Source organism: Oculina patagonica, chromosome 11 (genome assembly GCF_052425735.1).
Source record: "Oculina patagonica isolate OP01 chromosome 11, crgOcupat, whole genome shotgun sequence".
Taxonomy (NCBI): Eukaryota; Metazoa; Cnidaria; class Anthozoa; order Scleractinia; family Oculinidae; genus Oculina; species Oculina patagonica.
The window spans coordinates 4,187,126-4,208,079 of NC_135768.1; the positions used below are offsets into that span (position 1 = coordinate 4,187,126).

The 20,954-nt window shown below is 38.8% G+C and overlaps 1 protein-coding gene across 1 annotated transcript; it reads left to right on the top strand.

Moving 5' to 3' along the window:
- The first annotated feature begins 331 nt into the window (after window positions 1-331).
- On the top strand, window positions 332-18,754 carry LOC144629984 (RAC-gamma serine/threonine-protein kinase-like). Its single transcript, XM_078488246.1, has 16 exons — window positions 332-431; window positions 2,156-2,241; window positions 3,020-3,142; window positions 3,858-3,909; window positions 4,291-4,350; window positions 10,864-10,957; window positions 11,504-11,635; window positions 12,020-12,085; window positions 12,183-12,251; window positions 12,478-12,600; window positions 12,806-12,934; window positions 13,860-13,991; window positions 14,080-14,162; window positions 14,797-14,884; window positions 15,306-15,405; window positions 18,550-18,754. Exons 2-16 carry the CDS (start codon window positions 2,178-2,180, stop codon window positions 18,630-18,632), a joined length of 1,398 nt encoding a protein of 465 aa, XP_078344372.1. The 5' UTR covers window positions 332-431; window positions 2,156-2,177; the 3' UTR covers window positions 18,633-18,754.
- Window positions 18,755-20,954: the final 2,200 nt, after the last annotated feature.

Consider the following 20,954-nt stretch of genomic DNA (forward strand, 5'->3'; position numbering starts at 1 on the left):
GGGTTTATAAACAGGATTGCAATCTGAGTTTGGGTTCCCTGTGCTGCCATTGGCAGTTAATAATAAGGATACTGTGACAACCCAGATTTTTTTAAGGAAAAAGAAAAAAACACAAAATCAAGCACAAAAAGCAAATCAAGCAAGGGGTTGAGCAAAGTGGAACATGAAAGCACGCTAAGAGCTGTAGTGTTAGCTATTCTTGACCTTGACTGACCTTGACTCCCACGATCAACTTCAGCTACCTGCCGCTACGTCAGGCTGCGTCACCAGATCGGTGTTGCGTGACTAAACGGAAAACACCCGTTTGGGACTGGGTACTAAAGTCCTCCGTCTCCAGCCTCTTGCTCACTCACTTTCGCTCCAAGGCAAATCGCTGAAGCCGATTTTGCTACTGTCTAATATTTTTAAAGATCTCAGAGAACAACTAACAGGTGGGTAATTATGTTCTCCTTTGTACACAACACTTTTAAATCTCACTCACTTTCGGGGCTAAGCGTAAAATCTGTCAACTGAAACACGCATCGGCAGGCGAAAGGAAAATTTTCCGCGCGATTCCTGTTCGATGTGTCCGTCGGAATCTTTTCAAAATATTTCATGGTTGCCCTTTTGTTAGAGTCCTATCAAGTGCAAGCATTCAGGCAGAATGGAGATACCCCTTATTGGTTCTGATTCACTACTTTTTTAACGTTTTCGTTTCCTTATAGTCGTCGTTAGCTTACAGCTTCCGTTTAATCTCGAGACTGCTTGATGGAACTTCGTATTTCATGCTGAGTCGATATAGCTCGCTTTGTGGGCGGTAATTACGAATGACTGCATTTAATCCCTTGTGCTATGATTGTTAAAGATTCTTTCAGCTTGAGGGAATTTTCCGTTAATACCTTATATTGCGCTTAAATCTGCGACATCGCTTTCATTTTATAGCGCGAGTAAAGGCGGCAATTATGCCTCGAGGACATATCGTAGCAATTTGTTTGATGTCTCCGGAGAGCTAATGATCGGTTTGTAGAGCTTTCGTTCTTAGCCGGGCCTAGAAAATTTACATGTAGTGGCATTTGTTTAATATTATCTCCAACAAAGGTTGGTTTCAAACAGGATATCCCTTGGGATAATGCAATAATTGCTTTATTAAGCTTCTATGCACCATTCTGCAAAAGCATTGCAGCACATTCACCTGATCTTGTCGTACAAGGTCAAAAGTTCTAAATCGTTTTACAAACTCGGGATTGTAAGACGGTATTTTTGGATTGTCTTCGAAGAATTATAAAATGTAAACAGGAAAAATAACACCGTAAGTATTACGTATGCATGCAATCTGACAACTTATTGATCAGAACTTCGAATTCATTTAATTGATGTGTGATGTCCGATTCGATCGAGAAGGTTGTTTATTTTAAATCCACTTTCTAGGTACTTAAGCTTAACTACAAGCTCTCTGAGTTTTAGCTTTCAGAGCCGTTTTTTTTTTAAATAAGAGCTGCATAAAGTTCATAACAATATTCGCATCTTAAAATTTCCTTGTTCTGATCAAAAATTATGTAAATATAATAAACAAATTATACAAATTAAACGTTATTTCCGCAAAAGCAGTGCTGTCACGTTTTGTGAAAATTGCACTTCTTATATTTTTTTCTGTATAGTAGCAACAAAACAATCATAGAAAAGTTATTTTAATATTTCAGTTCTTGATTTATATCGGTTCACAGTTGTCTTTTAATTTCCTGTAATCTTCAGGCTTTGTTATGGAGATTGGCAATTGAAACAAATTAATAAACATGTTTGGGGGTCGGGTTGGTTCAAGGAGTGGATAGCTTTATTTAGTATTTTAAAATGATTTATTTAGTATTTTATAATGATAGCATTTTAAATTAGTTGTACACATATCAAACATATACTAACAGTTACTGATCCATAAAATGCAAGCAATTCATTTTTTCCAACCCAGGTTATTTACCGGTATTTTTTTATGCTAGGTTAATAAGTAGAAAATAAAAAGACCTCCCCTTCCTCAATTGTCACTGAACCCCTCTCCACCTTCTTGCTTACCCTCCCCTACCAACTGCTTTTATCACTCGTGTTGAATATGAGTGGTCTATGTTTCTAAAAAAAATCTAGAACAATACCTTAAACCACTTTGTACTCTGATTCTGTTTTTAAGAGTTTCCACAGCAAGCTTAACAATGTCTGGAAGTGCTCCAAGCACTGGTGCAACCATTGTTAAAGTGGGATGGCTCCAAAAGAGAGGTATGTGCGGGAAATAAGATTAATGCTAAGGTTACTTATTTCAAGAACATAATGCAGTGACCCCGGCCCAGGGCTCAAAATAACGGAGGGTCAACGGACAATGTCTGGACAAGATGACAGTTTCTCCGGAAAAAGTTTCGGTTTGCCGGTCATTTTGACTGGTCACATACATGGCTTTTAAAATGATAACTGATGACCAGAAAAAAACATTTTTGATACAAATTTAAATTTAAATTTAACCGTTAGCTTAAATTCTAAAACTTTTTGACTGACTTGTCACTATGACATCTTACATGGGCATTAAAAAGAGATCTATTCAAGAAATTGCAGCCAAAACAGTGAAGAGATAGCAGTTCTTTTTATACCACGCAAACGAAGACGATCTAACGAACCACAGAAATGAATGATAGTTTAAAATTGCTATTTGCAATATTTTGACCAGCCAGTAACGACACGTGACCAAGCTAAAATCTGTTAGACCGGTCAACATGACCGGCAACTGCCCAAATAATATTTTGAGCCCTGCAGTCAGAGCTCAAATCTGGACTGCTTGATCCGGAGTCCAGTGAGCTAGCTATCAGTTCCCCGCCCGTAATAATGATGATGATGATGATGATGATAAAAATCTGTACCTTACACCCCTAAGTGAGACGATGAGTATCCTCATTCTTTTTATAAGGAGTCCCCTCCCCCTTCCTGAATTTCTGAACATTGGTCTCTCCAATATTGAAATAAAGTTATCATTATTATTAAATTAATTTTAAAATTGTTTTCTCAGGTGAATACATCAAGAACTGGAGACCCAGGTACTTTCAGTTATGGAGCGATGGCAGTTTCATTGGTTACAAGGAAGTTCCAAAATCAAAAGAAGTAGAGCCCCTCAATAACTTTTCAGTAGCCAGTAAGTGTGTTTCATTTATATAAGAGTACAAATTAAAGATATTTTGTAAGTCAGACCCTTTTTAATATCGTAAAGACAGTTTCCCTAGCTACCCTTTTCTCTACTCCAACACTTGAAATTTCTTACCACCCATTCTCCTGTATGCTGAAAAAGGCACTCCCTTCCGGGTGGAGCCTTACATGATCCACTATAAGGGGTACCCTGACACCTACCCCCGCCAAGACTGGAAGGATTATAAATTGCTACATGTACATGTTACAGGTCAAATTTAAATTCAGGTTAAATTTTTTTAACCTGGGTTATTTTTTTCAACCTGGGTAAAATTTATGGTTATTATTAGGGTTAGGGTTTGGATTGGAGTCATATATTTTTAAAAAATAGTGGGTCACCCAACATTTCCTATGTGGCAAAGTGGATAAGGGGTGGGACAGCAAATCTGAAGGTCGAGAGTTCAAATCCTGAGTGCAGGTTAGTAAAAAAAAAAAAAACAATTAGGTGATACTACTTGGGGGTGGTATAACAGCAGATGGTAGGGGAGGGTAAGTAAGGATGGTGAAGGGAGGTTCAGAGACAGCGAGGGACCTAAAGCTAATTTTGACCTGTAACATACACACTGTTCCATCCCTATCAGCCACCTATGAAGGTCTGTGCAAGTAACTGTCAGTATATTATTACTACTGACTAGGTGAATATTTTTCATCCATTTTTCCATCAGAATCCCAGATAATGAGACAAGAAAAGCCAAAGGCAAACTCATTCATTATAAGGTATAACTACAATAATTAACTTGTTAATCTTTTTTGGATCAATACTAGTCGTTAGTCGCACAATGTTATAAAAACCGGGATAAGCTCCGGAAGGATGGGCCTCTTGGCTTGACAAAGACTTTTTACTCTCTCTTGCCATGTTTCTCAACCCTACGTTGCACCAGCCTTTAAAACTGAACTCCACCATTTTCCTCTCTACTGTTTTCCCCAGGTTTCTTGAGGCCTGTCACATTTGCCCTCATCCATTTAAATTGTTTTTTCCTCTATTGTTCCTGGATTGTTGTCATAATTAAGATCAACAACAGCAAGAAATGCAGTAGTTGCTTGTAGCTGGGCATAGCAGTAATTTTGTCAGTAACTCTTTTTGTGCTGACAATACAGGTGCTGGCAATGGACAACGCTAATAGAAAGGACCTTCCATTTGGACAGCCCTCAAGAAAGGTTTGTAGTTTGTTCCTCTTTTAGTGAACGCAACAAGACATGTTTATTCGTCGTCGAATCGATATTACAAGATGGTGCAATATATACCACGTGATCGCCTAATTTTGACTACATTAATAAATTTACATAAATTATATGAAAATGTTCACAACACTCCCCGGGGTTGCATCACGACTTAGTGATAAAACGTTTAACTCAACAGTCTAAATCTCAAAAGTCCACAGTTCGATAAATGTCACAACTTTGTCGTTCACTGTTCGAAATGACACAATTTCATTGCATGTTTTCACTCCAATGTTCGCTGTTTGAAATGAAACAATTCCATCGCATCTTTTAAGGTCAATGTTCACTCAGAAACTTCGACAGGAATTAGGTCCTGTATCACTCTACGTAATACTTGTGGCTTTCGCTCTCCCTTGCCAGCAACTTTGACTTTTGCTGATCGAATCTGCTGATTTGTTGGTCGTTAAGGAACAAGTTAAATTGCGTGACATAGACAGGTGGGAATGTTCCTCTTTTGCTTTGCAGAAATTCGAGTTCTTTGGCAAATGAGGCTGTCTGTACAGTCTTGATCCACAGCATTTCAGCTTGATTTAACTCTTGAGCATTAAGTTCCTTTCTTGATGACCGTTCCGGTGACTTGGGAGTTTCACGGTTTGATACACTCTTCTTAGCATTACGTATGAACCGTAATACGTAGGCTGTCACGCGTAATAATCGTGTTACACTGCTGTATCGTTCAATGTCAATAACTTGACTGAGATTGACTGAATGGTCTTCCGACTCTGTCGTGACCAGAGAATGCGTGACACTTACAGGGTTCTTTACGACTTCTTGAAGGGCGTCTTTGTTCTCAGACAGTGCACTTGTTTGAGGCGACTCGGGCCAATGATCTCTTGATAACCTCAGAAACTTGGGCCCATTCCACCATGTCTGGTTTTGTGCTAATTGCTCTCCTCCACATCCTCGTGATGGGAGATCAGCCGGGTTCAACTCTCCGGGACAGAAGTTCCAGTTGGCTTCGTTAGATAGTTCTCGTATTTTGCTGACCCGGTGTTGTACGTAAGGTTTCCATGCTTTAGCATTTTTGATCCAACACAGCGTGGTGAATGAATCAGTCCATAGAAATGTTCCTTCAATGGGGAGAACGGATTGTATCGTTTGCTGCGTTGAATGAACTAGCTGGGCTAGCAATGAAGCTCCAAGCAGTTCCAACCTGGGAATTGACTGACGTTTGATTGGGGCTACTCTCGTCTTGGATGTCATGATGTTGACTTGTGTTTCACCATTGCTGAATTCGGTTCTCAGGTACACGACTGCTGCATAGGCTCTTTCCGACGCATCTGAAAATCCATGGATCTGATAGGAGCATACGGTTGACTATGTCGGTGAATAATTGGCATAACATCGGGGAACTCGGATGTTCTTCAGAGCATTTAGGTCCTTAATGAATGTTTTCCACTTTGCCAAAGCCTCTCCTTTCAAGCTTTCATCCCAGTTGACCTTCTCGACACATAGACATTGGAAGAGGACCTTCATGCTGATTGTAAACGGAGTTAACAGTCCAATCGGATCAAAGATTTTAGCTGACAGTTTCAGTACAGATCGTTTGGTAGCTGGAAGGGCTTCTGCACACTCGATTAGCTCAGAGAGGTCATAATGAAATTCGTCTCGGATCACATCCCAATAAATCCCGAGTATCTTCACAAATTGTTCGGTTTCCGGTTTTACATCTTTGGCACTGGCTGACTCTTCTATCTTGAGATTTTGTGCAGTTTCGCTTTCTTCGGCAGGGGCTTCCATAGCTGACTGGCCTTTTCTTTCTTCGTCCTGCTTGATTTTCTCGCGGAATGACTGACAGTTAGAATTCCACTTGCGCAGTGAGAATCCTCCATCTTTCATGATTTCCTGTGCTTTGTCGTACAAGTTCACAGTTTCATTTTCGCGAAACACTCCTCCTGCCAGATCATCAACGTAGAGGCTCGAACTTAACAAAGATGTTACTTCCGGTTCCTTTTCTTCGTACTTAGACAGATGGTGTTTTATGGTACTTGCCAGGATAGCTGGACTTGGAGTTAAGCCAAACACAAGCCTTCGAAACTGGAATTGCTTGATTTGCGGACAATCTTTCTCGATATCATCGAACCATAGAAACCTCAGCATTCTTCTGTCTTCTGGGTTGATCTGTATCTGATGGAAGGCCTTTTCGATGTCAGCTACTACAGCAAATGGATAACCTCGAAACTTAACCACAATATCAAATAGGTGTGGCACTAAGTTCGGTCCTTTCTCTAAACACTCGTTAATGGAGGCAGTTGACTTGTCGGATTTGGCTGAACCATCAAATACAACTCTCAATTTCGTAGTTTCCCGGTCTGACCGAATTACGCCATGATGAGGTAAGAAATGCATTGGAGCTTGGTCGTCGTCAAGTTCTGGTACGGCTTCGATAATCCCTGAATTGATTTGATCCTTGATCACATTGTCATAATCTTTTAACAGTTCCTTGTTTTTCTTCAGTCGCGAGTGCAGCTGTCTCAATCTTGTAACACACAATTCGTACTCGTTTGAAGCAGGAACAAGACTTTCTTTCCACGGCAGATCTACTTCGTATCTTCCTTCCGTCTCATCGAAGTGAATGCTCTCCAGGAACTCTTTACCATCTGTCTGTGAGGCAGGTGGCTCCTCTCGTACTCCTAACGATTCAGTGTCCCAGAATTTCTGCAAGGCGTTACATAACTCATCGTTCTCACTATGAATGTCACATGGGCTCAAGGTCATTAATTCTGGTCTCTCTATGATGAGATTTGTAGTTGTAAACTTCTCTCTTGATTCTTCAGCACTTGTGGGACCAGACAAGACCCATCCGAACATGCTGCTAACTGCTACAGGACCACTGCTGCCACGAATGACATCCCCAGACACAATATCGAAGTAATAATCGGATCCAATTAGCACATCTATGTCCTGTTGACCTGTTTCAGCGATGCTGATGTCAGCAAGCTCAAGACCTTGTAGATGTGTGTGATTGTCAATGTTAACTTTAGCTGACACCGCCGAGCAAATCTTTGGGAAACATAGCGCAGATATTTCGATTTCTCCTTGAGATCCTTGTAACCGCAAGCTGACGACATCACATTGTTGCTTTGTGTATCTTTCGTCTCCAAAGGTGTTAAGATGCAATGTTTCTGACTTCACAGGGGACAGATTAAGCCTTGATTTCAATCGGTTTGTGACGTAGGTGCGTTGACTTCCGGTGTCCAGAAGAATTCTGACACGTGTGGTTTTAGAATTGACATCGTTAACAGCCACGGCTTTAGCTGTTTGCAAGAGCACAGTTCCCTTTGCCTTGTTGCTCACTGTTGTCGTTGTCTTTATTTCTTCGGCTGAAACTTCTTCTTTTGGTTTTCCTTGGTCAAGCATGGAACAAATCGACTGATGATGCCGCTGTTGGCAGTGTCGACATTTTCTTGGATTCGTGCACTCCTTCGTTTCGTGATCAAAACGCAAACAATTGAAGCATCGTTTATCTCGTTCCAAAATACTTCTTCGTTGAGCTGTATCTCGTACCACGCCGCATGATGCAGAATAATGCTCGTTTCGACAATAGGCACATTTGATTTTGAAGCTCCCACCTTGCTGAGAGACGAGTGAATTCGCAGTTGGCGTTTGATTTCGAAATTTTGAATCACGGCCGGGCGATTGAGATTTCCCGCCTTCGCTTGTTTTCGCCATGGTCATCTCGCTTGCTTCCCGCGCTTCGACTTCAACCTTTATCACGTTTAGCAACTCCTCAATTTTCCACACAGAATCCTTAGAGTTCCTGGCTATCTGCAATCGGATCTCAGGTGGCAACTTAGACATAATGACAGGAATTAAGAGGCTTCCGTATTGATCCGAAGTTACGCCGAGCGACGCCAAACCGCGGGAATGAACACAAATTTGATCGTAGACGTATCGAAGGCTGGCTGGGCGATCATTAGAACACGGCGAAACCTTGAGAAGCTGATCCATATGTGCGCTGATAATTTGTTGGGGACGCCCAAAACGTTCTTGTAATAATTTGATTGCTGCCTCGTAGTTTGCTTCGGTTAAGGTAAGACCCTGGATAGCTCGAGCGGCGGCCCCTTCAAGGACAGAATTGAGGTAGTTGAACTTGTCGATGTTGGAAATCCCTTCGTTACGATGTACCGCCGATTGAAACGAATCCCAGAAGGTATTCCACTTGGTTACATCTCCTTTAAACTTCGGAAGATACAACTTCGGTAATCTCGTACGGACTGCATTTTGATTCACTGGCTGTGCAGTCGTTTGAGGTGATCCCACGTGTTGCTGACTTGGCATGTTTACCTTGCTCGCATTCTCGATTTTGCACTTCAGACGAATAATTGAGGCAGTAAATTCTTCTGACTCTTCGATTTCTTTATCAATCGTTGTAACCTCGCATACAGATAATATTTCTTGGTCCATTTCGATTAGCGACTCTTGTTTTCCATCCAAGAGTTGTCTCATAACACTGAGCCGTTCGTAATCCTTGTCTTCGCCTTGCAATATTCTGGTTAATTCTTCATCCAGTTTCGATACATGTCGTCGGTGTCCTTCACGGATAACTCGCAGTCGTTCCAAATTCGATGTAGTCGCTTGCATACTCGATGTACTTGGTTTGTCGGGTGTTTTCTTCGATTTAGTCTTTTTGGGAGGCATTGCAATTGAAAAGTTGCCCCACGTTGGGCGCCATTTAGTGAACGCAACAAGACATGTTTATTCGTCGTCGAATCGATATTACAAGATGGTGCAATATATACCACGTGATCGCCTAATTTTGACTACATTAATAAATTTACATAAATTATATGAAAATGTTCACAACACCTCTATCCAATAAGAACTGAAGTAGTAGTAGTCGTCATCGTCATTGTCAGTAGTAGTTGTAGTAGCTGTACTGACATTGTTTATAGCGGAGCTCCTGCGTGCGCCGAAGGCGCGCGCGAGCATAGCCCCATTGGTTCATGCGGACAAAGCAGATGTAGTGACAATGTTTATAATTATTAAATGTTGATAATAGTTATTACAGTGACAATAAAAAGAAATACCGGTAGCTAAACTCTTAAATATAAAAAATGCATTTCAATAGTCAAAATGTCTCAAAATTAAAAATTATAAATAAAAAAACAATTTCAAAACTAAGGTGCCTTTTTAGGTCATATCCATCTCATGCAAAGATTAAGTGCAAACAGTATTTTAATATTTATTTCTTTGTTGTTGTCTCCACTCCTCACACTGTATGCTAAGTTTTGAAATGTGTGGTTCCAGAAAATATCCATATCCCCCCCACGGATGGTTTTTTTGTTTGCACCCCCCCACCCCTTAGGAATTTCCGTTCCAAAGGGGTCATTGATGACCCCCCCACCCCCAGGAATTTCCATTATTTTTCAACATGGACTGCTCTACCCCCTGGAAAATCGAAATGGTTTTGTTCTTTTGAAAATGAAAACTACAACTCAGTTACACAAATACGATAGCCTTTAATCAAACTCTATCTCCATTTAACAACATGATGCGTTGACATCGTTCTACGAATACACGTAAGCTTAATCTTGCTTTATACATCCTTGCCATCCAGTTTGAAATTACTTCTATGTTGATAAAAATGTGTAAAACTTTTAAAGTTTATTTAAAGTTGAAACCGAGTGTCTTGCATTTTTTCTTTCTTTTCTGTTTTGAGCTGAAGTCTAATTCGCCTCCATCCCAGAAGCGTTTCTGGTTTGCTTTAAAAGCAACTCTTGGCGAACTTAATAAAAATCGCAACTTACAGCATTCCTTGCTGTCTTAGCCATTCCTCTAAAATTCTGTCTTGTAGTCTACTAAAGCTTTTCCTTTTAAGATTTCAGCAACTAAAACGGCGCCTTCTGTATCGTAAACATGACCAAACATCTTCACGTTCGCGCGTTCGGTTCGGCCGAAGTAATTTTACTGGCTGAGAAGCCAGGCCTTCTGAGAGGCACGAGTGGGAGTGTGGAGATGAGTTTCACCTGTCACGTCCGCCATTTTGACTCGGTCACGAAGAAGAACGGAGTGTCTTTGGAATTGTAGCACTAGCAAATGCTAGAAAACTCAAATGAAACACATAAATATTAAAGCTTATGATGTAAACCTCATCTCAATGGAAAGGAGCTTTATTTTTTACAAAACAACGTACGTGAGTATGCTTTGGATCGATCGTGTGCTGCTTCAATGTTCTTCACCCTCTGGAAAAGAAACCGCCTGTGAACCCCCTCCTCCCCTCGGAAATTTCTGGGTTTAACCCCCCCCTCCCCCTTGGAATTTCCAGTGACCATCCGTGGGGGAGGTATGGATATTTTCTGGAACCACACAATACAGATTATAAGTTCTTTATGCAAGGATTATCTGGGTGGCTATAAAAAATTAAACAGGCTAACTGAATTTAGTTTAGCAACAGCTTCATTGAATGAATAAAGTTTTACTGATAGATCATTTAACTTTTGTTTTCAGAGAAGAATGGATTACTGCCATTCAAGATGTTACCGATAAATTGCGTGAAAATGACAAAGACAAGTCTGATGAGATAACTATAAGTCAAAAACTGGTATGTTATCAACCGTGGCGCATTTAATTTTATTTCTACATTCCTTCCTGAGTAATATGCATTTTCGGACAACTTTTTGTGTGAGTCTCCATGATAAAGTGCAGTGGTCCAGGTTCAAGCCCAGGACGAGGTCACTCCATTGTGACAATGATAATCTCTGGCAGTATAGGACACTTTAGGGTGTAGGTCTCATAACATGCAGATGAGTTTGCCATGCAAAACATAAGCAAATTTTAGGTACCATTTATAGATGAGACCATTCAATTGCAAGATTTAACAAGGGTTAAAAAACAATTAACAACGGTTGCACGTAACCGTCTTGTGACTGAAAAACCTGTGGCCCTTAGATTCCCAATCGAAATTTGGAATTTAGAAGTGTTAATTTTTGTGGAGGGCGAAAAACCGGAGAACTTGAAGGAAACCCTCGGAGCAGGACGAGAATGTCTGGGAATCGAACCCGAGCCACACTGGTGGGAAGCGAGCACCCTAAGCACTGTGCCATCCCAGCTTCTCTCTCATGTAATATACAAAAATGTTTTTGTTTAGAGCTTTGATGACTTTACCATAATGAAAGTGTTGGGAAAAGGAACATTTGGCAAAGTTATGCTGGCACGAATGAAGAAGACTGGTGAGGTCGTAGCACTAAAGATTTTAAAGAAGGAAGTTATTGTTGCTAAGGTAAGTTGAAAATCCTAAAGTTTATTATGCTGTACAAGGTGGTTCTTACCTTGTGGATAAAACCCTAGTGTGTGACCATTCAAATGAAAGCTACTTTCATGTGGTACTGTTTATTATGCTGTACAAAGTGTTTCTAACTTTTAAGTCTGTGGATAAAACCCTTGTGTGTGACCATTCAAATGAAAGCTAATGAGCAGTACTTTAATAAAATAAGGCATGTTTATTATGCTGTAATAAAGGTGGTTCTAACTTAAGTCTGTGGATAAAACCTTGGTGTGTGTGATTATTGATTGAGCAGTACTTTCATGTGTTACTGTTATTTAATGGCTCTAACTTTTATGTCTGTGGATGAGACCATGTCTAACTTCAATTCTATTCCTACAGGATGAAGTTGCACATACACTTACAGAAAACAGAGTGCTGAAGTCAACAGTTCACCCATTCCTTACAGTAAGTTGGTGCATTTGTTTGAAGTTAGGAAATTAAGTCTGATTTGACAAATTAACCCCTTCTCTAATTTCCCCCCTTTACTTTGTACTTGTAACAGGAATTGCGGTACTCCTTCCAAACAAAAGACAGATTGATATTTGTAATGGAATATGTCAATGGTGGTGAGGTTAGTGTATATGCACTTAATATACAAAAATGGTTTCAGGAGAATAATTAGCAAATTAATTTCCCTCTGTTATGGCTGAGTTCACTTGTTGTTACTGGTGAAGATGTCAATTGGTGATATCTTCAATGTACACGGCTGCTTAAAAACGTAATAACAGCCCTGTTGAAGTTTGCAGTGCTGTACACATTAAACTAAATAAAATGCAATTTACCTTTTTCTTCCCCAGTTGTTTTTCCATTTGTCTAAAGAACGTGTGTTCTCAGAAGAGCGCTCAAGGTTTTATTCCGCTGAAATTGTTCTGGCTGTGAAGTATCTTCATGACAACAAAGTAGTCTACCGAGATCTTAAGGTAAAGTATCTAGCAGCTTCGGATTGTAAGTGAGATGGGGGGGGGGGGGGGGGGGGGGGTGCTTGCCAGAAAAAATTATCATAATGGTAAACCCCTAAAATTAGGAGACAAATCCCATTTCGTTACGTTTGTTATTATTTAGGAAAATTATTTGTGCTGAAGCTTTCTATTTTAATTTCTTGTTCAATTATTTTCTTTGTATCAGCTTGAAAATCTACTTCTAGACGCTGATGGTCATATTAAAATCACTGACTTTGGTCTCTGTAAAGAAGACATCACGTACGGTGCAACGACCAAAACCTTTTGTGGAACTCCTGAATACCTTGCACCAGAGGTCAGTTTTTGAAGTTAATAATATGCGTTTAGCAATAATTTGAAACTCCACCCAACCTATGTCGTTCCTTTCCTGTTGTGGAAGATGGTGGAGTGCATTACAGAAGACAAGGGCTAGTGGTGTTGCTTCAGAGTTTGATAAAGATAAAGATTTGCAACTTGCCCCAATCAGTTCCCAAGTTGTTGGGTTGTTACTTAACTTCAATGCCAACAACAACAATTTATTTTTATCACTTGAGAGAAAAAAGTCTTACTAACAGACATGGTTTTTAAAACAAGCCAACAAATGCCATAGCTCCACCAACTATTTTATTATATGTCACTGGTTACTCTGGTCGAAGCAATCAGTTCATGACAAACAAGCTCGGCATTGTCACAGCCAATTACTCTTCCAGTTACTGATTAGAATTGCCTTAACTACAAAACATTTTGAAACCCCTTAAGTTCTCAAACCTCACACATTGAACATCACACTCACACAGACAAATGCAATTTTGCACTCCTGTTCCGGTTCATTTATTATTTTGCACCCATTTAAAGTTTAAATTTTAATTCAAACAGTTTATTTTGATGTAAAAAATTGCCACCAAAGTACCCTTGTCCACTTTGATTCATTCAAACATGGTGTTACTGCCACTCAGTCAAAGCAAATCATCTGAGGCTCTTCAATGTTTGAAAATTTTCAGGGGGAGCATGCCACCATACCCCTAGGAAGGAAACAAGTCTGCTATAAATCTGATTCTTGCTTTTGTGGGATAAATTATATGAAAAAAATCGACTACAAAGTTGGACAGCAAAATTGGCAACTTGGCATGCCGAATAATTATATTAAGAGCTAATTAAGAGTAGTTGGGTTAAAATAAAAAATATAATAATTATATATTTAACAACAATAAAATCTTGCTGGGTTTTGTTATTGGTAATAGGTCCTGGAAGATAACGACTATGGTCGAGCTGTCGACTGGTGGGGTGTGGGCGTGGTCATGTACGAGATGATGTGTGGTCGTCTGCCTTTCTACAACAGGGATCATGAAGTTCTCTTTGAACTTATTCTGACGGTCAGTATACTGATTATTAAAGGTTTTCTGACTGATAGATATTTTTTGTCGAGACAATTGATAGCATTGCGTATTATTATTTCTGCAGGAAGAGGTAAAGTTTCCATCTAGAATCAGTGATAAAGCAAGGACAGTCTTAGCTGGCCTCCTAGAGAAAAATCCCACAAAACGGTGAGAAAACAATAACAATGTATAAGTAAACAGCATCTTTACATTTAAAACACCCCATAATTAAGTGTTGAACATTCTCGAGGATTTTGATTGCTTTCTTTAGTTTTTTCCCAATGACTGTATGTAATAATTATAGAATTTTCCTCAGAAGCAAACAATGTCATGAACGAGGTCATTGTTGTTCATTGTGGTAGGATTTTATCATTTGTCCCGCAATGTAGTCGCATTAGATGTAAATCATAACATTTAGACTGCTTTCTGCTAGTATGTCAGAATGTGACTGTAGACATCATGGGACAAACAACGATACATTATTACATGTATTAGAATTAGAAGAAGGTAGAAAATACAACACCAACAAGGAAATAATACAGTTGAATCCCGACTTGTAACTCGAACCTTCACGGGAAAACAGAAAAGGTTGGATTTATCAGGGGTTCAAGTTAGCGAGGGTAAAATAAGCAAGAAAATGACTAGGAGGGGAATTGAAAAAGGTTTCGAGTTAGCAGGAGGTTTAAGTTATCGGGATTCAACTGTAAACCCAAAAGAAACAAGTTACGAAGTTTATATTAAGACTGAGAAAGGTTGCTTTTCACAAAAACTAAGGCATAAGTTTTGTTTGCTATTTTCACAGGCTTGGTGGAGGCCCTGATGATGCGAAGGAAGTCATGAAACATCCGTTCTTCAGCACAATTAATTGGGATGACATCTATCACAAAAGGGTAAGCTCTATAGTAGGGAAATATAATATATCAAACATGAGAGACAGTGTTTCATCGGGATATCCAAACACCGAGAAGAGAGTTGAAAATATGATGCACAGCAGAGTATTTTTGATGAAATTTGAGGTGTTTGGATAGCCCATGCAACACTGTCTCGAGTGTTTGATATATCTTCTCAATTGAAACAAAAACTACAGAGTAAACAGAGAAATAAAATCATAAAAATCTATGCTAATTAAGACCTGGTATCCAAACCTCTTTCACGGTTATGATTTTCTTTGTTTAATTTAATGAATTTATTACTGAGTTTCTGAAAGTTTTGTCAAAATTTATTTTCTATCCCTGTCTTGATCTTTTTTAACTTTATGGAAGTATCAGCAATACCTTGTGTAACATCCATTGTTGTTCTGCTCTTACACAGGTTAAGCCTCCATTCAAGCCTGTTGTTAAATCTGAAACAGACGTGTCAAATTTTGATGAAGACTTCACTAATGAGCCAGTGCAATTGACGCCTCCAGAAGGTAAAATGAATTTTTTTGTGATGACACATGGATATGCAGCTGTTATAGGGTGACTACTGTAACTGGTGGGAGGCATGTATGTGTACATGTATGTCAAACACTTTTATCATGAGCCTCTGGCTCGGGAGACTGGGCAACCACTCTCCGTGCTTTTGACGTAAAATAAATTACCTTTACCTTTACCTTTACCTTTACCTTTACCTTTACCTTTACCTTTACCTTTACCTTTACCTTTACCTTTACCTTTACCTTTACCTTTACCTTTACCTTTACCTTTACCTTTACCTTTACCTTTACCTTTACCTTTACTTGCGGCTCATGCCTAGTGAATTGGATTCTAAACTGATGGGTCCTGGCTGTGGTCACTGCGTTGTCTTCTTTCCCCTCTTCCCAGTCAGGGCCTTTCTCCTCTGCAGAGGCTCCCATTGGGGAGGGGAGTGGTCCAAACACTATTGGATGATAAAGGACGAAGGATAACCCGAATAAGTTCATTGTGTCCAACAATTCAGACAACAAAATACAGTAAACACCCGCATATAAGAACAAATGGATTAAGAACACCAGGCTGAAATTTGGCCAATAAAGCCCCATTTTTATAAGAACAAGATCAGCCTGAAAAATTCAGCATGTTCTTATAAAATGGAAAAGGTGTCATAATTACATAAAAACAAGTGATTTTATTCATCATATAATACCTATAATGAAGGACAGCCAGTCATCTCATCTATAGGCTCAATGATACAGTATTGATTGTGATCATTAAAATCAAAGAATATTTATTAATTTATGCTAATTTTACATCTAGGGGCATTTTTGAGTAGTATTACTAATATAGAAATTTAAGAACATTTTAAGAACACTTTGAGGCTGATTTGTCACTAAGCACCCATTAAATAAGAACCCGATCAGCCTGACCTCCAAAATCATGTGTTCTTATATGCGGATGTTTACTGTATTAATGAAGATCTTGATAAATAGATTGTAATATTTCGGTATAAGCTATACCATCATCAGACTAATAAAATTAACATACAAGCTAGATCTTAAATACTGTGAGCGAGGAGACGGAAACAATAAGTTTACTCAGGAGAATGGATAGAGTTCTCTGCTGGATTTTAGTCCATTGTTCAGGGAAGGTGCTAGGCGTTTGATATAATAAGCCTCTTTGTATAGAAGAAGATTCCAGTTGTGGTCACAGTCTAATACCGTTGTATTATCACGGACAACATGGGTGAAATATTCTATAGACTATTGGATGAGAACATGTAAAAAACCTGTGAATTTACCTGTGAACTCAAAGAATTCACGTTTTTCCCCCCAGGTTTTTCACAGGGTGTGAAATTTTTAGAGCCTGTGAAGAGGGCAGTTTTCACTGGATCAAAACCAGTGGAAAAAACATGAAAGAAAAATATTTTTCACCCATTCTGAATGTCATGATTTTTGGACAAATTTAGCCCATGCAAAATTAGCCATGTTCTAAACGAGCAGGGGAATGGGTACAAATTTTAAAAATTGATTAATTTGAAAAATGAACCCTGACATCTGAAAGAGCATCCAAAAATTAGGTTATTTACAAAATTTGATTGTTATTGGTTTAAACACATAGGTATGGTTCACTATTAGAAATCGTTAAAATTAGAGAGCTTAGTATGGACTGGAGGGACAGCTGTCCCTCCGATCCATACTAAGCTTTCTTATTGTATTGATTTTTAAAAGAGTACCATGCCTTTGCGTTTAAACCAATAACTCTCAAATTTGGTTAAGTTACTAATTTTTGGATGCTCTTTCAGATGACAGGCCCGATTTTTCAATTCAATCGATATTGAATATTTGTACCCAGTCCCCCACTCGTTTTGAACATGGCTAATTCACAGGGGAGAACAAGAGTGCTTGGAGGACAGTCAAGGCAGCACAAAAGAGGCCTCTGGGGGGAGAGAGTCAGTCAGGAGAACTGAGAGGAGACTGTTAGGGCAAACTCATAAAATGCTGGTTGAGGGGTGGGGTGGGGTGGGGTGTGGGTTGGAGAGGAGGTAAACTGCAATGAACTAGCGTTCCATCCAGGGGAAGTACCTTATTACATGAAATTTTTGCGACACGTTAATTTCGCAATTTTGAGGTGCACATATTTCGCGACACTTGAATTTCGCGATTTTGCGAAAATTTTGTATTTTAAATCACTTTAATTTCGCGTTTTTGAGTGAGACACAATTTACATTTTCTTGGCAATATATTTTGACATGCCTTTGAATTATATAAATCGACTTCATCGAAGGAACAATAACGTCAAAATTAACAAAATCGCAAGGGGGTATTTAATCTCGGCAATAGCAACAACAAAGCAGTTCTCACAATGTCTACTAGTGAGTCAATTGACGACAACATCTATTACTAACATATACGAGTCACTTAATTTTCGCGTCATGTTATGTTCGCGACACTTATTGTTTGCGTCACTTTAATTTCGCGATTTTTTTAGAATCGTGAAATTCGCGAAATTAAAGTGTCGCGAAAATTTTATGTAATAAGGTAGCAAAAACGTTTAATAATTTCTAGAGGAAGGGAGAGGGCTGGAGCTTTTATAGCAATATTATAGGAAAGCCTGAAATCCTGTATGTTGGTATAGATTTTTCCCTTGTGCAGCTACCGGCAATGTTTGTGGCTGTTTCTTCCATGGCTTAGAGAGTCCTTATACAAATGTAGAAGATTCATGTTGCCCGGGCTCGAGACTGATGGTAGCCAACTAGCCACATGTTAATAGAAATACAGTTTTGGTTAGTAGGTTTGAGCTTTAACTAGCCAAAATAGTTAGTGATAATGTCAGGCATTTAAGTGGAAAGAAACAGCAAATTAAATTTGACTCTGAGAGAACAGAACTAAGAAGTCATGTTGTGTAAGCTGAAGAGTTATGATTCTGCATCTCCCACCTCGGTTAAAGAAAAAAATAAACAAAAAATGAAAAACCATGCTCAAAAGTTCTGGCCAGAAGGAAATTGGTTTTGACAAGTGAAGTCAAAGCTATCAGTAGCCATTTGGCTAGCTAGGGAAAAAGTTAGTCTTGAGCCCTTGTTGCATTAAGAAATGTTTGTTGTTTGGGTAAGTGAAAAATGTTCAAATAAATGTAATAATATTGTTAATTCCTTGCAGGAAACCTTGCGCAGATTGCAGAGGAAGAGGAGGCTTTTGATCAGTTTTCCTACACTCCTGACAAGGGAGGCAACCTGTCATGACAACACTAAACATGTGATGATAAAGTGTTCTAGAATAGATTTACTAGTGTTAGCTACTGTCATATCACACTACTTTTGGCAATTCTTTCTTACAAACGTAAGCTTGACAATAAGATATTTATTTTGTGATGGACTAACAGCCCAGTTTAATAATTGGTTAAAAATGAAGACAGCTCCCTCCCTCCTCCCCCCCCCCCCCCAAAAAAAAAAAAAATGTTGTGGGACTTAAAATGGCCATGCCAGCTGTTTGTGATACACAATTTAGCATTGTCAGTTATCTGTTGACTGACTGTTGGCTGTCTGTCGGCAGACATATGGTTGACTGTTGATTGACTAAAGTCTGTCATTAGTCTGTCTGTCAGAAGTCTGTTGGCAGACTTACAGTACACTGTATGCCAAAATTTACCTGATGATACTTGTGGGGGCCATTCTTTACAATCACGCAAGAAAATTTCTGAGCTTGTGAGGTTGTGCCTAAGCCATTTCAATCTTGGCCAATGATTTCTTTGATCTTTTTCTGTTGTTTCTAAGCTTTCCAAGAAGTAACTGAATTAAAAAAAAATTTGATTTAAAGATCTGGGTCAGGTTGTTCGAAAGCTGATTAACACTAACCCAGGATTAAAAGATGATCACTGGTTGAATTTCTCTTGTATAAAGAATTGCCAAAACTGGTGTAACCCAATTGTTTTGTTTTATAGCTTTGTGAAACTAGATGTCGTTTTCAACTGCATTTCATATGATTAGTACATTAACTCCATCCTTTTATAAGTTGGAGCACTACTAAATTTTGCATGAATTAGGTAAATTTCTGGTTCTGTTAGGTTGTATTATAAGGTGTTCTATGTTCTTTTCAACATTTTTTTTTTTATTAAACTTCAAACTGCCATATCAAGGTTAAGCATTTCAATAAGATTTTGAGTTACCTTCAATTTTTTTTGCAAAATTTTGATTGGAATTATTATTATTTTTCTACTTGCAAGTTTTGATTGCAGTGTTATGAGTTTTCGATATAAAATAATTATTGGTAATTATATAATTACTAGGAATGGAAGGATTTGGACAGTGTTAAAGTGAATATCTTGTATTTCAACCTGAATAGATAATCTCTTTAGATATTAAATTTTACACCAATTACACAAATAATGGTACAACTATAGAATGCTTTAAAAATGGCTCAGATTAATTTGCAATAAAACTGATGTTAATTTATCTTGATTTCAAGATAGATTAGAAACAAAAGCTAAAGCCTGGTTTTCACTAGCAACGCAAGCACAAGCGCAAGGATAACAGCTCTTTGTTTCTCCGTGAAAACGGCTTCAACTCAAGCAAAAGCACAAGCGCATTGCATTTGGATGCTCATGTTTGTGCTTGCGGCAAGCACAAGGAATCCGATCAAAATTTGTCCTTTTTGCATGGTCACGCTTGTGCTTGCGCTTGTGCTTGCCTCGCTAGTTTAAACCAGGCTTAAACATCAAATTAACAGTATGAATCTTTATTGTCATCTAGTATTCAATAGTTAGTGACTAATGTAAAAATTTATGTTGGAGCTTCGTTCCAAAATTAATTTGACTTACTTTTTATCGATTGTTACATGCAGCTCATAATTATTATGACCCTGTAATATTTACATATTTAGTTCTGTTTAATTGATCATAATTGTAAATATTTTCAATGTGGGATTTTTTTAATCTCTTTCTTTTCCAGTGTGTAGGAAAGAATAGAATGTAGTTAATTACAATTATTGTAATCACAATTATATTATCTTTTGATAGTAAATAAACCATTTGATATTTTGTATAAAAAAAACACATTGATTTGTACTTGTGCACAAAAATTCATAACTGAGAACAACCATGTCATTGGGGTTAGGAACGGCCTAGTCCCTAGACATGCTCTGCTCAAGGGAGTCTGGGCTCTATCGCAAGTGGTGACCTCACCAAAGAACATTTGCCGTCTCCTGTCCCAGGCTATGTGCAGTCGCCGAAACATCAGAGAATGCCTACAGAAGTAGCCTGGGTGAGGAATTTAGGATTTTTTTCTGGTCAAATCTCAGGGAGCATGGAGGTTGATGATTAGGGAGAAGCCGTCTGCATCGGTCCAACAACGCTACACGAACCATACATGACCAAGAAGAAAGACACCTGGGACGAGGCAGACAGCTTGGGGAAGTATTGAGCCACAGGCAACTCAATGCAATCTTACAATATGAGAAATTATGGTCCCTGTGTCACACAAAGGCACTGATAGGATGGACAATGATGAATGATCCGTGTAAGCACTATTAGGGATGTGACTCTTTATGTTACTCTTTATGTTGGACAT

Coding starts and splice junctions, on each gene's coding strand:
- LOC144629984 (XM_078488246.1), top strand. CDS start 2,178: ATGTCTGGAAGTGCTCCAAGCACTGGTGCAACCATTGTTAAAGTGGGA. Junction 12,252..12,477: donor AATATGTCAATGGTGGTGAG/GTTAGTGTATAT, acceptor TTTCTTCCCCAG/TTGTTTTTCCATTTGTCTAA. Junction 12,935..13,859: donor CTGAATACCTTGCACCAGAG/GTCAGTTTTTGA, acceptor TATTGGTAATAG/GTCCTGGAAGATAACGACTA.